Here is an 18371-nt window from a genome sequence, read left to right on the forward strand (position 1 = left end):
TGTTTAATTACACAAATATATAGTGACAAAATAATCTATAAAAAATAATTAACAAAATTTTTTTAGAATTTAAGATACACTGAATGTTATATTTAACTCGCATATTCATACAATTAAATCTACTATAACAGAAACTTATTAAATAAGTAATTTTATTATTAACATATTAATAATTATTCACTAATTTTTATTTTATTTGTTACAAAGAGAGTCTCATGACTCCTGCATTAACAATGTACTCCGTACACATGTGTTATATATGCTGAGTGAAGGCCGTGCCCAAGTATAGTTGCTGTTCTAATATCTCGACTAGATCACGCCACGACTCGGGCAATTTTTACAGCTAAATAATAAAACAGATTTCGTGCGTATCGCAACATGGCAACATAGTCACAATTTTTATTTAAAAAAAATAACCTTTTAAGATTCAAATATAATTCTAGATTAAAAATTATTTTCACGATAATATGTTACTAATATTTGTTATTCATGTTATTGATTAGTAATTATTATTGTATTATTTTATAGAAAGGTTTTATAAAATTTAATCATTTGCGTATAAATAAATGCATTAAAATTAAAATATTGAATAATTTTATTGATTAATCTTAAGTAAAAATGTATGTAATTTAGAATTGAATACTATTTTTGAACCATAAAAAAATTTAAAACAAAAAAACTAAGCAATTCTAGTTTTCTACATTAATGTCTATACTATAAATCGAAAAATTGTATAAAAATTTTATTACAATATATCTAACAATGCCAATAACATTGTTATTTTAACTACCAAGAAATTTTCTAAGTTAATAATTCATTCTAATTATATTGAAAATTTATATTGAATATTATATGTACTAATGTCGTATTCCAGAAAATTCTAACGTACATTGGTTCTTTTATCAATTTTTTATTCGAATGTAATTAATTTAAACACTTCATTTGTTACCGAATTTAAAACAATAAAATAATATAAAAATATTATAAGTCTAAATATACTTATAAGTATAAGTATAAAAATAATATAAACATATTTTTTCAAGAAATTGATTGTAGATTATATAATAGGATTGCGAAAAATTATATTTAAGAAAAACCGTTGTAGCTTTCCATTCTGAGTATTTCAAAATATAATTATTAATATAAAATATTAATATAAAAAGAGAAGATATTGATTTAAAATATTAATATTTGATAGTATAAAAACATATATAAATATAAAATATTTATTAATATGAGACACACTTTTAATTAAATTAATATAGTTTCTATTACTTTATCTATGATGGAATAGGTTAATAAAATTATATTAAAAATTTAGGTTTAATAACTTTTAAAATGATTATTGACCTAAAAATTTTTTGAAATATCTATTATCTATAGATATTCAAGCAAACAAATTCTATTATAAATAAATTATTCGATATTAAAAAGCATTTATTTTTAATCTGTAATGAAATTTTTATAGTGTCGAAATAGTATAAAGAATCCATTTTAAAGGTCTTATGCAATACATAAAAATAGCTTTCAAGATTTTCAATTGTAAAACAACCAATACACCTAATATTGATATTTTTATATAATGAAAATTAGTTCACAAATTTTAAATATATATTACAAAAATATAATTGTCAAAAACATATATATATATATATATATATATATATATGTATTGAAACAGAATTGGAAAGCAACTTAAAATTTGTTGAATATAGAAGAAAAATATCAATTTGAATTAGTATTGAAACTCAAATTTATAGATAAAATTGTATATAATATAATTGTTAAAAAATTTAAATGATTAAAACATTCGTTAATATTATAAAAACAATATCGATATCTACTTGTATTCAGAGTGATATACAAGGTATTTTTTTTAAAAATAATATTTAATTTCATCAATTAGACTTAAGTAATCAACAATATAAATAAATAGTAAAAATTATATAAAATAATATAACAATTGTAAAGCAGATTCTGTTTATATTATTCTTTAAGATAATATATATTTCAAAAATAATAATAAAAGATTGAACAATATTATTTACCAAATACTATTGAATGAAATGGAATAATGAAATAATTAACATTATAGTTATTGTAATAGGTCATAAATATTGTATTATAAATATTTAAAATAATGCTAAATATAATTAATTTTGAAGTACACGTCGATAAAAGAATCGATAAAGACTATATATTATAATCAGATTACTAATTATTTATTAAATATTAGTCACCTTGACCAAAAATTTAGACACAAAATTATAAAATGCAGTTAGTGTGCGGCAATAATACATTATTATTATATTATTATACTCACGTCAAATGTTCGTTAAATAATGCAATAAAAGTATCTTTTTAACTTTGACAATATTATAGTATAGCAGAAAGCACTAATTTAAAGCAAATTGAAAAATCAAATTGACGTTTTTTATAAATCTTTAAGATATTTTTTAAAAAATCTTGTAAAATTGAAAAAAATTTATTGGTGTTTAATAGTATATTTGGTTTTTATTTTTAAAAGACTATATTTATAAAATTAAAGTATGAATCATGAATCTCTTTCAATATAGAATATATATCATTTGATTATGAAAGTATAGTATAAATTAAAATTGAGCTGTTATTTATTTAAAAATTTATTTTATTTGTACTTTTTTATTTATAATTCTTTTAAGTGCAGTAAATTTTTAAATATTCCAATTTTTGGAAAAACGTAGTATACAATAGTATAAATTCCTCAAATTTGTCGAGAAAGATAGCACAAAACTTTTCCATAATACATTTTGTAGTACATAAAAAATATTTAAATGATTTTTTTTGATAATGAATTAATAGCGTTTTTGTAATTGTGATAAAAAATACCCTGTTTTTTAGATATTTTTTAAATCGACTAATAAAGGTACAGTAATATAAGGTACATATTATTAAAATTTTAAAATTTGTCACGATTATAAAACTTTTTAATTTTTCTAAAATTAAAGGTAATTTAATTTTATACACTACATTGTTAATTAAAATTAATATAAAAATTAAATAATTTTGAATGCATATAATGAACTGTATTATGTGTGTAAAATATATTTTCTTAATTGTGGTAAATATTCACGGTTTTTACAATACAATTATTTCACACCATTTGATAAATTTAATATTTACGAAATTCATTTTCATATTTCAAATATTAATGATATACTAATCTTTACCACATATTCATTGGAACATGAATCTTAAAAGAAAAAAAGAACTTTATAAGAATGTAATGAAACTACACATTGTTGTTGAAATTTTTTTCCAGTTCAATTGACATTTTATTAAAATAATAAACTATTAAATAGAAAAAGTGACCCAGTTATTAAACTTGTGAACTCCAAATTTTCTAGGAATTCTATTTAATTATCTTTCAGATATTTTTGTTTCTTAAGTACACCGTTCTTATAATTATAGACTTAATTTTATCTTAAAACCATTCGTATACTAGTCATAACAGATTATAAAAATTGATAATTATTATTATAATATAATCCAAATGGATATAGGGATGGAATTGTAATTGGGTGGATATCATAATGGTAGAATGGTAAACTGCTTTGAACTTATTTGGAATATTGTAGGCAATTGGTGGCTTACTTTTGTCGATTAATAACACTTTTTAGTATTTATTACTTGAAATTATTAACAAGGCGTATTTTTTTATGAAAAATATCCTTTTTATGAATGTATTCGAACGTCTCCAATAAATATAGGTATTTTATCTCCAATTTTGTCAAGCTTTATTAACGAGTTCAAGGAATTTGAAAATAGTTTTATCGTTCCCTTTCTTAATGTCACTTTGTCAATTTAATTTATTATTTTCTGATTTCTTAAAGTTTCTTTGATTAAGATGGTCAAACGTTCAAACATTATCTGTTGTGACAATTTTTATTTATAGTTTATTATTTTTTTCTGATTTAGATTATATGGTATTTCAATATAATATAAGTAATAATTTAGTACTGTACTGACTGGATCCACTATTCATTTTGTTTAAAAACTTTCTTTATGGAATGTACTAAAATATCAATTGTGCATTATACGCTAGCAGGTAATGCCGTATGATATTCAATATTTTTCTTAACTACATTGGTTTGGAAACTTCTTTTATCAGGTTAAAAAGAGTTCTGCTGTACTATTAATTCTTTTTAAAAATCGGAGGAACTCTTATATCACAAACGAGCAAGATTGTCAATAAAAGGACATGCTATGTATATACACTATAAAATTATCAGTTTTGACACCAATTTTTTGGTTTTATATAATCATTTTTTTAATTATCGTAAGCAAATTAATTTTAGTTACGATCTATACTCATAAAAAGCAGAAAACGATGCATTTTATTACAAAATAAATACATATATATAAATTTTAGATTATATTGAAATATTTTGCATATTTAAAATTAATGCCTTTTTAATAATTTGATTTATAACAATTACAATTCGAAGGATCAGAAACATATGCAATTTGTTTATATTTCCAATTTAAACAAAATCTAATTTAAAGTATAATTAGTTTTGTATTCAAATAAAGTTATTTGCAAGGTTATAAAACTATATTTAACGCGTTGTTTTGAAATCATACTTTATTAAATTTTTAAAATGAATTTCTAATTTTTCTAATTGTTTACTTTAATTTTACATAAATAATTAATTAATTTTGTTATATTAGCTTATTTAAAGTATAGTCAATTGAAAATACTAGAAACTTGCATAGACTATATATAAGAAAAAATTGTGTTTTACGTAATAATATATAATAAATAAGTGCATTATTATAAATAAATTTCAAATTATTATTGTTGTAAATATAGAAAATTTAAAAGTTACAATCTATAGTTTTATTTACATTAATCTTTTTGGCTTTGACCATAAGTTTGTTTTCAATCATCAAGTTATTAATCAAATTGTATTAAATGTTTTCGTATAGTTAAAATAATAAATATTATGGCTAAATATTCCTCTGATTCTGATTTTGAACAAAATACTAGCAAGTATCGTCATAAACATACAAGAAGATCAAGGTAAAATAAAAATTAAGAATATCAGATATTGACTTATATATAAATTTGTAATACTTTCAAAATAATAATTTTGTTTTTTATTCATAAGTAAAAAAAATATAAACAAATCATTTTTAAAATTTGTTTAATGTATTTTATTTTAATGAAAGCTACATAATGCAGGTTAAATTTATAAAATTAATGATAATGTTGGAAATACATGAAAAAGTAATACAAAAATCAAATAAATAATTTGTTAATTATATATTTTTTTAATTAATAAAAAATTTATAGTTCACTAGAATCTAGTGACAGTTCTTCATATCAAAAGCGAGTAAAATATTCTAAAGTAAGAAAATATCGTTCTCGCTCTAGAAGCAAAGATAAATTTACAAAATATAAACACTTAAGAAGTAGTTCAAAAGAACGACGACGATATCATTTCCAAAGATCAAGATCTATCTCTGGAGATCGTAATTGTTTAAGAAAAAGGTCAGATTCTAGAGAAAAATTTACAAACAGATGTAGTACTTCACAATCAAATATTAAAAATTTAAACTCTGTTAAATCTAGTACTTCAACAGGTATGTATTATGCTTTTATATTTGTAGCAATAATTGATACTTTATTTTTTATGTCCATTTAGATAACCATCTTATAAATGATACAAAAATAAAAATATCTATTTTGAATGATATAGATAATGATACATTTATTCCAAAACAATTTAATTCATCAATGAAAATTAAGGAAACGAAAATGAAAAATATTGAAATAGATATAAATGATACTATACATATTCCTCAATTTACAAAAACATTGGACACTTTCAATAGTATTTTTCATACATCGGTGATATAGTTATACCTTATATTATATTTTGTAATATTATCATTATTTTGAATATAATTTAATTTTAACTTATTTTCAGATAATGGTTGACAAAGAAATGAAGTTTGATAAATGGGTAAAAAAATTGTATTCGTTAAGACAAAAAGTAGTAAATGAATTCAATTGTACTTGAGGATTATTTTCAGAATCAATTTCGAAACAATAGAAATCTATACTTAATTTTACTATTCAAACTTTTGTTTTTTCTACATTACAATTTAAAATTCATTATTATCTATTATTAAATGCAATAAATATTTATTTGGAAAATTAATTTACAAACTTAATGAATACATAACTGTTTAAGTTTGTTTAATTTACAATCTTACCTAACATTTTCTATAAAATTTAAATTACATATGCAATTACTTTAATCAAACATATTACTTTTTATAGAAATAATATTACTAACATTTAAATTAGCAATTAAGTTCATTTTATTTTAAAGAAATATAAATAATTTAATTATTTAATATTGATTGGTTTAATATATTTCTTTAATTGAAATAATATATTTAAGTTTATTAAGAATAATATACCTTTATAGATTATAATTAATAAAATTTATACAAATTGTATATTTTAAACTTTTAAAAAATTTCATAAACACTTATATATTAAACTAATTCAATTTTCATACAAATTATAGTTATTATCCTTTATCATATGACAAAATATTATAATAATGAATGTCGTTAATAAATAAATAATGAAAGAAAATTTTTCTTGAAAAGATAATTTTTTTTTTAAACTACAATACAGGTAAAGGAATGTTATTTTGAAAATCTTTATTCATAAAGTAATATAAATGAATTATTTTTACTATGAAATAAAATATAGATTTTAACAGATCAATACATTAAAAAATATTTAAAATTTATTATTCAATAATTAGCATATCATATTTACTTATTAAAAAAATAATCAGCATCAGATAGTTTTTATTTATTTCAGTACTTCAAAATTTTAATTGCTATTCGTGATTTATAACTTGCTTATCAGATATTTAAATTGAATAACTGATTAACAAGTTTTTCTTGTAATAATTTTCTTTAATATTTTATTTACGCTCAAATATATATTATATATTGTAGACATTACAATAATTGGATAGTTATTCTTCCAATATGCTGTTCAATAATCATTAAAATATTCATATTTCGTTTTTGAAATACATCTTAAATAACTCTAGACAAGAAATCAAAGAATACGATAAGTTTTGAATCTAAGTCTTATATTTATATCTGAATATTCAAATAACATATACAATATAAATAATAATTACTTTTTCATATACATAACACTATCTAAATTAAGAACATCAAATACTATAATATTTTTTCCAGCAAATTGTCCATAAATTCCATCAGATGAACTTCGTTTATATACTGTAAATTATAAAATTGTAATTAATACTATGTAAAGCAAAGAAATAAAATTATTGTTCTGAAATTTCTAACTTACTAATTTCATTAACTGGCTGTAATAAGTATATTGGCATATTATAACATTCATGAGCAATATATGTTCCAACAGTAGATAAATTATCAATTTCAGGAACAATTACTCTCATAGATTCTCTAACCACTTCTGTATTCACTTCATAATATCCTTTATAATAAAACAGTTAATTTATCATTCATAAAAATTACCTATTAAATAGAATTAATATATTACCATTGTACATTTTTTTTAAGAGATCGTGCATATTATGAGGTGCTAAAACTCTTTGACGATTTAATGGCATGACAAAACAACATTGCCCATCGATATCAACAATTCCAGTTTTATTCTGGAATCATTCATGTTAAATATATAAACTTCTACACAAAATAAAATATTACTTACCATACTAAAGTCATGGATAAATCGTCCTTGTCGTCCACCATGAAAATCAGGTACATCAATTTTTTCATAATTTTCATTTTCTAGATCAATTTCAAAATGTTCCATGAAGTAGTTTTTAGTAGTTGTCATTGAATCTTTTAAAGTTATTTTTTGTTGGCCATTATTTTTTGGTAAAGTAGATACTAAATCTGTACTTAACAGATGATTTTGATGAATTTCATCTATAGAATACTGCAATTTATTTGAAATATCGTATGGAATGCTGTACCATCCAGTACAAAATAACTGCATCTGATCTCTTGCATGTAGTTTATAAATGCAAACACCAGCAAAAACACCGATGCTCATAACTGTAATTGCTGTCATAAATAGACATAATGTTGTTCTAATACTTGAACGAAATGTCTTATTATTTAAAATGAGATATCTCTTTCTTATAAAAAATTCGTTTTTATGATGTTGAACCTCTAAATCAATACAAGCCTGATCCTAACAATAAAAAGATCCTTATAAACAAAATATTATACATTATTATTACTAATAATTTAGGAAAAAACTTAGACATATTCAAATGATTGATTTAAAATATTTTGGAACAAAATTTTAATTCTCTATAATAAAATAATAAACAATGAAATTTAGTAGACTGTATTATTAATTTATTTGTAATAAAATAATAATCTGTTTCAAAATACTATCAGTTAGTTTTTATGTATTTACTTAAAATAGAATTAATACAGAACAAAAATATAAACAAAAAATTAATTTGACTTAACCTAAAGGACAAGAGCAAAAAAAAGTTTACTTACAGTCTGATCTTCTATACCAACAACTAATGGTTGCTCCACATTCTCTAAATTTTTTCTTTTCTCATTTATTACTTTTGTAACAACCGTCATTTTTAAATTGATTAATATATCTCAAATAAAAAAAATATTAGAATTTGTAGAGATTAAATATCAATCAACGATTGTAATTAATGTAATAAAAATTACAATACCAGCTACAACAAGAATACAAACTTGATTCTAATATAAATAGGATAGTTTAATACTACATCCGTTTCAGCTATACTCAAAATTTATACTAAATAATAACTATTAAACAGATAAAACATTGAGAAAATAACAATTAATTGTCAGATATATAAATTAGTTTTTACTAATACTAATTAGAAAAGCTAATTGGTTCAAATTAAATTATTTTAATTATTCAATACAATCATTACACTAATTGGTACTATTATTTATTATTAATGATGCCTGCATTTGAAAAAAAATTCAATGAATGGAATAATTATTACGGTCTAACATTGATATTGCCCACACTTTTATTTAACTTCTATTATAAATTTGTTTAATATTAAATTTTCTTTAATATCTAAAATAAATTTTAGGTATATGCATTTTACCAAACAAATCGACTAATATTAACCACTTAAAGAAAATAAAACTCACAATTTATGAAATGTATTTAAGGTTACAAAACAATTATTCCATTCGATGCAAAAAATGAACAAATTATTCAAAAAGTAAAGATTAGTTTTTGCTATTGTTAATCTCTTGAAAATTAGTAAAAGCATGCGCAAACGATGTTTTAGTTTATTGGTTTGAAACCAATTCAATAATAGTGCATATTTACAAAAAAGTTTTTTCTTAGATATGTATTAAAACTATGACTATTTTTTATGAATATAAAATATAAGTAATGTACAAATTATTAGATAAAATAAATAAATATTTTAATATAATACAATTTTTATTTAATATATTTTTTAATTCACTATCTTTATTATAAAATATACAAAACTACACATTAAAATATATTTATTAATTTTACTATTTATCATAAATAAAAAACGAAGGTATATAATCATAATTATTAAATTAATTAAAAATTTATGATATCAATCATTTATAAAATGAAAAAGTAAATTAATACAAATGTATACTAATAATATAATTTCATATAAAAAAAAGAAGTGTTGCATTAGAAATTAGGCATCGTGTTAAGAGTTTATTGACTCTTATAAATGCATGCAATTTAAAAATAGACACAAATTGGTCAAATAAAAACTAATAATAATTATTTCAGGAAAAGAATCTTTATAGATTTCAATTTATTAAATTACATAATTTTTGTATTTACAGATAATAACAAACTGAAAATAATAAACTCATTATTTTAAATGTCATATTTATATTTATACATTTAATAATAATAAATTAAAATGAAAACAAAATAATACTCGAATACACTTATTAATATTACGTACATATTTTCATATTTCTATATTAAAAAGTTCTTAATTTACCTTATATAAGAATAGAATAGACTTAGAATCACATTTATATGTAATCTGACAATACATAAAGAGAAAAAACGCCACGACATGCTATGTGCTAATATTGAATAAATGCGCCTTCCTTTTCCACTTGCCAGCAATCCTCCCACCGAACATCACTGGGAGGTTTTAGTCTAATCCTAGATACTGATGTATACCACTTTTATTATAATTTTAATCTATTATAATTTTATTTATATGTGATAATTATTATAAATAAGTATATTACATATACGAAAAATAAAGTAATTTGCAATTTTATTATATGTTTTATTAGTTGTAAAATTGTAATATATTAATAATATTGAATCGTATTTGAAGAATTTAAAAAAACTGCTTTTACGGCTTTTTCGATTTGCTTTCATTTACTTGCATTTCACATTTTGGAATGCATCATGAACTTTTGAAAATGTGAATCATTGCTATTTTTTAATATTTAAAATATTTTATGAATAAGAAACTTTTGAGATACTTATATAAACAAGAATTCTGAGTAATTTAAAGTTGGTTAATTGTGTGTTCCTGTACTTGATTATATACAATAGTAGTATAATAATTTTATTGATATTCATTGTAATAAAATAACTGTACACAATATATTATATATTTGAAAACAGTGACCGATCATCGAATCCAAAGTAGCTTTTACATACAACAAATAATAAACATTGATACACCTAATAGTTTAAGAACTAATCATCTACAAAAAAACTGGCGTACCATGCGTAAATAGTACATCGCTTTGTATTATACACCAAACTTATCAAATCGGGCAATAAACTAAGGTATATTAAATATTTTTATTTTATTTTGTACGATTAATAAAGACAATATTTTCAAACATAAAAAACAATTAATATTATATTCAATTACTATTTTATAAATCATATAAACAAATAATGTATGCATACAAAAAATTTGATTTTGAAAATATAAGAAAAAAATTATCATTAAATTATCTTAAACTAAAATTTATATTATCGAGTAATATTAAATAAATTAAGATAACACTTTTTTATGTAACAGAAAATAATAATAGTAATATTAAAAATTGATAATAATAGACAACAGTAATTATAATAATATATAAAATACCTGATACTATATATGTGGTGAAGGTTAGAAAAAACGAAATAAGTATGTCTATATTCTTAGAATTGAATTTTTAGTATCTGTAGAATCAATTATCAATTATCAATAGTATACATAATAATTATTATCTGTTCAAAAAATAATTCCACAAATCTGACTCGTCAGCTAAAAGTGCAAAATCAACTTCGAACAAAAAAACCACTTGATGTTGTGTGGGATTGCTGGGCACGTAAAGGATTAATGCACCGATTCAATAATTAACACATATCTTTATTATTGCTGTTTATTCCATTTATTTCACTTTATTTCCAAGTTGGATCATTAACCATGGTGAAATTACAAATGACCTTTATATTTCTTAATACTCTTGTGGCTTGAGATATATCCCTTTATTGAAGAACTAGAGGATAATCAATTTGTCATTCTCTGCATATACCGGTGAGATTATGATTTACTGTAAAAAGAAATATGTGATAATCTATTGAATATTATCACTTTTTTAGGTTATGATCCTTGTAGTGCTCTGATCGAACACTACAATCTTATTGTGTTTTGCCTTAACACGTGTGCAGTGTGTCGCGAATAGCTGTTTGTTGGAGGAAATGAAAAGCCACTGTGTGGCGTTTATTGCTGGTCTTGTTTTTTAGAGTATGTTTGGGAAGCTTCACTAATTGGACTTCAGCCGTCCGTTTTCAGAGTAAACCCGAGAGATATAAAATCAGTACTAGCAGTAATGATTTACTTGCAATGTAGCGTGATTCTTCCACACTACTAGCGGTAAGGACTTACTTGCAGTGTATCGTGAATTTTCCAGTCTCTCTTCGTTGGCTTGATGTGAAATTCCCTTTCAATAATTGTAGCTCTTAAGTTCCTTGCTTGTCTCCAAGTGAGATTACAAAGGCCTGTTCTATGCAATTTAATCTTGATGAGATCAATGCTTAACTATATATTGATTCACAGTCATAAAAAGAACTTTTACTAGACTCAGCTGAACGACTTTGTCTCTGGTCCTCCTCCGTGACAGTAAGTCGTGACTTATCCTTCAATTATGTGTGAAGGGTTAGAAAAGAATACGCAGCGGTACATTACATTGCCCGTCTTAAATAGTTCACTAACCCGGTTCCACTTGTAATCCCTTCTTCTTTTAATTATCCAATCAGAGGTTGACCTTGGGCAGCATAATGGATTATGCACGCCTTCATTTCCACTTTCTTCCGGGCTCAGTTCCGAATATGCTAGTCGGGAAAGTGTCGGAAAGTGGGGAGGTTTTACTATTGGTCACCTCTCCTTGGTCGCCTCTCCCTTCTTTGGGACTTGGCTAAACGAAGGGTCCTCTTGGGTGTGGTCGATCTTCCAATGCGATCGACTAGATGCGGCATAGTTAAGAACAAAGCAAGCATTGCCTTTAAAAGCCGTGTGCGCACGTACGCCTATTGCTTGTTGTCGCACGTGCAGAGTTTTGGGTTGCGGCGAATTTTAGGAAATGTAAGTATTCGGTATTTTTACGTATATCTGATACTCTATCAGAATCTACGTCTTCTTAACAGTAAACAACATATTAGTTTTTACTGCACCGGAAAAGCATGAGCACGTTTTTAGATAAGAAAGAATAAATAGCTAAATATTCACTGGAGTTTTCCAGATGTATTGACCAACTCGAATGTCCAGCGACCGTGGGAAGTCGTGGCAAGAAAACGTTCTCGCATTCTCGAACATTATAAAATTTCTTTAGAAAAGAATTTAATGTTTCGTTATTTTACAAATTTGAGTATAATACAATCACTTTCGATATATTATATAATATATAATATTATCAAATTATAAATTATAATATAATGATATTTATGTTTGTAAACACGATTAAGCGAATTCGGGAAATTTCCTACGTCGAAAACTCGAATATACGATTATATTTCCGAATAGCAATACCAATGAACCTTCCAAAGCTATATCCTATTGACGTGACAACAAATTTTGGCATAGCAACAGGCACCGGTGCGCTGCTGGCGTCGCAAGCTTCTACGAGAATATTTAAGAGCAGAGCTTGATGCGCAGTGCACTGTGCTAGTAACAATTACGCAGTCACCATGACGGGCTCACTATTCTATCTTCAAGCATACAACTTATAGCTATCACTGTCTGTAGCTATACAAGTACTTAATCATCAAGTAATAACCAATCTAACAAACCAATAGTGACGCCATAACTATCAGCATCCGTTAAACATATATTCAAGAAGCGCTAGTGCAAATATAAATTAAGAGTGAAATTAACGAAACTATAACTACAACATACATTGATGGATCACACCGGCGGCTCTCACACTCACAAACAGCAACGGTTGTTAGGCACGTTGCTTACGCTCACACCGGCGGCTAAAGTAGCATCGTCCCAATCAGTCCTTTAGTACGCGCCGGCTACAACAGCGATACTTCTCATGAAAAGAAGGATTCACGCCTCACACTACTGAGAGTACACACACTCTCGTCAGCACGGTAAGCAATTGAAGAAACTTCATACATAAGTGACTCATACTCTCCATTCATACACTTCTATACCATTAACAAATATTATATTATTGTATTTAATAAAGGAAAGACCAAAATATACTGTGTGTAGAATTGAATAATTGCATTTGCCTCCTCCACTCAACATCACCGGGAGGTTTTCAGTCTGATCCCAGACAATATGATTATAAAATATTTTACTTCTAAATTTATTATATGTTCGGGATTGAGCAGTTTTTTACTTCAAATCTAAACGCACAACAAAGGGCAATTCGCGCGAAACAACTAATGGGACAACTACCAATCACATGAGTGACACCAGCGAGACCATTCACTCACACTGGCGTGGCCCTATGTCGTTGAAAACAAAAAGGGGTGGAGGTGCGAAAACATATAAGGCCTGGATCTGCACTTTCGTCTGTTTTTCCACTTCAGCGATTCATATAGAATTAGTTTCCGATTACACAACTGGCGGCTTCATTTCCGCATACAGAAGATTCGTTGCTCGCCGAGGGATTCCAGGCATAATCCATTCGGATTGCGGTACTACCTTCATAGGTGCGGATGCTGCTCTAAAAATGCAATTTATTCAAGGCACCCACGAACCGCAACAAATCGAAGGTATCATGGTACAAGACAATGGAATTCAATCCACCCTCAACGCCCCGCATGGGGTGTAAGTGGGAAGCGGTAGTCAAATCAGTGAAACATCACCTCAGACGCACCATTGGAGACACTTTGCTGACCTTTGAGAAGCTCACTACCCTGCTTGCTCAATTCGAAGCCATCCTGAACTCCAGACCCTTAGAATCAATCAGCGACGATCCAGAAGATTTAACCGCACTCACTCCTGGCCATTTCCTTACAGGAGGTCCGCTGACGGCTCTTCCTGAACCATCGCTCCAAGAAATACCCATGCCTAGACTATCTCTATCCAACAACGTGTCCAACAATTTTGGTCACTTTGGTCAGCTCACTACCTACAACAACAACAATCAATATCGAAATGGCATCACCCACGTAATGATATCAAAGGAAGGTAGTTTGGTACTCATTACCGATGAGCGCTCATCACCCAGCAAGTGGCCACTCGCTCGAGTAATAAAATTGCATCCCGGTAGTGACGGACTTACGAGAGTAGTTACACTAAAAACTGCTGTTACCACCATGGCGAGGCCAGTTCATAAGCTTGCTGTACTTCCAATCCCTGAACCACAAATTTTATCATCAACAAATTGATGATGGCGAGCGGAATGTTCGGGATTGAGCAGTTTTTTAATTCTAATCTAAAATTGGGACCGATTCCAGGAATTCTTCCCACTCTATAGCGTCTAATATGCAACAATACTTCCGCATAGCAACATTTTAACGGTTTTCGGCGTAGCAACAGGCTATGGCGCTGTTGTCGGCATCAAAAACTATGCCGAGAATATTTAAGAGCAGCACGCCACGCGCCGCGCCATTGTTCGTTTAACATCCATTCAGTCACTACACATCTGACTCACAGGTTTTCTACTATCAATTCGGTTTAGTGCTCATTGTAATTCTACACCTCGTGCATTAATTGTTATTATTAGTTAGTGCATCTCACATCAGTGTCACTTGCGCTAGCACGAACTTCAATTGAAATCTCCGACAATCAAGAACACAAAAAAGAACTGCACCACTACAATAGAATAATTCTCTATCTCAATAGAAGCAACCTACAACGCTACAAAATTATAATTCATAAGCAGAATAAATAATAATTAAACTCAAATATATTACATTATACTTTTCAGCCTTTCGCTATGGCGAGAGATTAATCCACTGCACTATTGAAATGGTAGTTCGAGCCACAAAATAAAACATTAATTTTCGAACAATATACTTATTTAATATTTTACTGTCTTTAACATGTGAGTATATATCTTTGTGAAATATTGTGATGATAAAAATTTGTTTATTTAGTCACTTTTGTTTTATAAATATTAAGAAGGAGAAAAGCTTTTTAATGATAGATTAAGCTTAAAACTTTTGGTTATATTATTCTTATTTCAAATAACTTATAAGAAATATAAATCTATACAGAACTTTTTTTAATAATGTATATAATAGTTATGTTTGGAATGCCAGCCACCAGAGTTGATCTAAGACCAAGGTGGTTGGATTAGACCGTACAACTGGTTTAATGGCGATGGGGTGGGGGTAATACATCAATTCAGTGTAAACACAATTGGTTTTAGCGATCTTTATTTAAGGTTATGTTACATAGGTAGTTGTTACCGATCGTTATGAGAATTGTTCAGCTCGTCGTGATTTAACAGTTGATCATAAACTGTAGAACGTCGTCCGGGAGTGCAAGGCAAAGACTGTGCTGGTTGTACTGGGTACGCGTTATTGTTCTTAATGAGGGAGAGAATCGCAAGAGTCGCGAATCCATGGGCGCTTTTATCGGCAATTATTCTTGGGAAGTGGATCACAAGAAATGAATTAGTGGGGAATATCAAACAGTATCGGCGCCCTCTTCAGGGTCAGATAAGAATCAAGTTGCAGTCCTGACCGATAATATCGATGCTGTGCCTCAGTACTGATAGTGTGGTGGGGGCCACCAGACAGTATCGGCGCCGTCTTCAGCGGTCTAATAAGAATCAAGTTGCAGAGGCCTGACCTATAGTGTCGACGCTGAGCCGCAATAATAATATGTGATACATATAGTTTGCTGGAGATGCCAGTCAATGTCGTCACTCACAATGCGGTCTGACTAGTGTCACGTTGCGGAGGGCGCACCGATAGCTGGCCAGCAATAGATAATAAATAATGTAAACAAATAAGTATACCTTGCACGGATTCCTGTAGACAGACGTGCAGAACTTTAACTGTTATGACGCACTATTTTCACTTTGACTTACTCAATAAGACTGATTTGCTTCGTCGTCTATTGTTTCTTTTATATGATTTCGTACATTTAGAGTTTATAATTCTTAGAAATCCTGTCAAATTCTCGGAAAGCAAGCTTTATTAGATTCGAGAATCTTCCTTTATTGCTATGCGGATACAGCATAAGGTTTTAAATATCATTGAGAATTTTCGTAGCAAATACTTCAAATATTACACATTAATAATAAATATAAATATAATGGAATCATATTAAATAAAGCAATAAATTTTCATTGCTGGGTAGTTTAATCCTGAACAAGTTATATATTAGTATTGTGTTCAGATTTCTTATAGTTTAAGGATTCAAACTTTTTAAAATGCTTATAATAATTCGTTATTATTGAATATAATTAATTTGTGATATTTATATTTAAAATTATTATTATATGTTTAAGAATATATTATTTTTGCAAAAATAATTAAATGTATAATTAAAATAATTACTATCGATTAGTGTTTTAGATAATATACAACATAGTAATGTTTATAGATTATAAATACTTTATATTTTTGTGTTGTATATATCTATGTAAATAACTAATCATTTTTTTAACTTTTATCACCATGAACAATTTTAGAAAATAAGCGCTTATTCTTTTCTAAATGTTTTCACAATAGTTTTATCACACAAATTAATATTATATTATTTCATATTAAAGATAGATATTCTACATACATAAACTCCATCTTTGGTTTTTATATCAAATAACAAAATCAATGGATTTTAAATAATTTAAAATTATTATAAACATATTAAATGTTATATTAAATTAGAAATTAAAATATATTTAATTTCTTTAAATTGTCACGTACGAAGTTACACGCTTAAATGCATTACTAAATAATACGATATTTATTACTTATTTGAAAAAAAGAATTATTCTTAGTAGTTATTGAAACAATGAAGGAAATTCTATACATATTGCATATTCAGCATTCGTTCTAATAATTGTTAAATCATCTTATAGACATTATGCATTGCTTATTACACGTTTCTGAGTGGATTATTTTCAACCATAACAAAATTTATAATACAAACCTCATTACATATAGATATATGATTTTATTACTCTTAAATTATAAAAAACTTTTTAGATAGGGTAAAAATACATTTGGTCTATTTCTTAATCATATTTATAAAATTTTATGGTAAGTCTTAAATACATTAATTTGTTTTATGATAATCGAAGATATTCTCAAAGTCAAAAATATTGAAAGTTTTAAAAAAATTATAAAAAAACTTTTCAATTTAAAAGATATATTTATATGAAAATTTATATATTTTTCTTATAAATTTGAGATTTAAGAATAGATTATTGATATAAATGGATGATACTGACATTAAATAAAATGATAGCGAAAATACAAGCCTTGAATACTAGTAATTTAAAAATAAATATTTATTATTTAAATTAATTAATATATGGTAATAAAGATATATTAAAAGTGTACAAAATGTATTAAAATAACCATTAGCAGTTAAACAAAAAACCAGATATAAGTAATGAAATTTTTTGCAAATATGAGCATTTTTTGAAATAGAAAAAATTTACAAAAATGACTAGCTTAAGTATATGAAAATATTTTTATTAATATGTTTAAATTTGTATTTAAATTATTTTAGTTAGAAACAAAATTCGAATCATCGCTCAAAATTTTTATTTGATTGATAAAATCTTGTAATTGCACTCCATATGTTGCATCTGTAGAGCGGTCATAATATGCAAAT

At 25.7% G+C, this 18371-nt stretch overlaps 1 protein-coding gene across 1 annotated transcript; it reads right to left on the reverse strand.

The window, feature by feature from the left end:
- Window positions 1-7198: 7198 nt before the first annotated feature.
- LOC105359929 (integral membrane protein 2C) lies at window positions 7199-8877 on the reverse strand. The gene is made up of 6 exons (XM_011496697.1): window positions 8781-8877; window positions 8590-8699; window positions 7781-8269; window positions 7610-7724; window positions 7397-7543; window positions 7199-7320 (listed from the first exon to the last, which is right to left on the reverse strand). Exons 2-6 carry the CDS (start codon window positions 8677-8679, stop codon window positions 7214-7216), a joined length of 948 nt encoding a protein of 315 aa, XP_011494999.1. The 5' UTR covers window positions 8680-8699; window positions 8781-8877; the 3' UTR covers window positions 7199-7213.
- Window positions 8878-18371: the final 9494 nt, after the last annotated feature.

This window comes from Ceratosolen solmsi, unplaced genomic scaffold, assembly GCF_000503995.2.
Source record: "Ceratosolen solmsi marchali unplaced genomic scaffold, CerSol_1.0 scaffold29, whole genome shotgun sequence".
NCBI lineage: Eukaryota > Metazoa > Arthropoda > Insecta > Hymenoptera > Agaonidae > Ceratosolen > Ceratosolen solmsi.

Coding starts and splice junctions, on each gene's coding strand:
- LOC105359929 (XM_011496697.1), bottom strand. CDS start 8,679: ATGACGGTTGTTACAAAAGTAATAAATGAGAAAAGAAAAAATTTAGAG. Junction 7,725..7,780: donor TTATCCATGACTTTAGTATG/GTAAGTAATATT, acceptor GAATGATTCCAG/AATAAAACTGGAATTGTTGA. Junction 7,544..7,609: donor CTTAAAAAAAATGTACAATG/GTAATATATTAA, acceptor TTTATTATAAAG/GATATTATGAAGTGAATACA.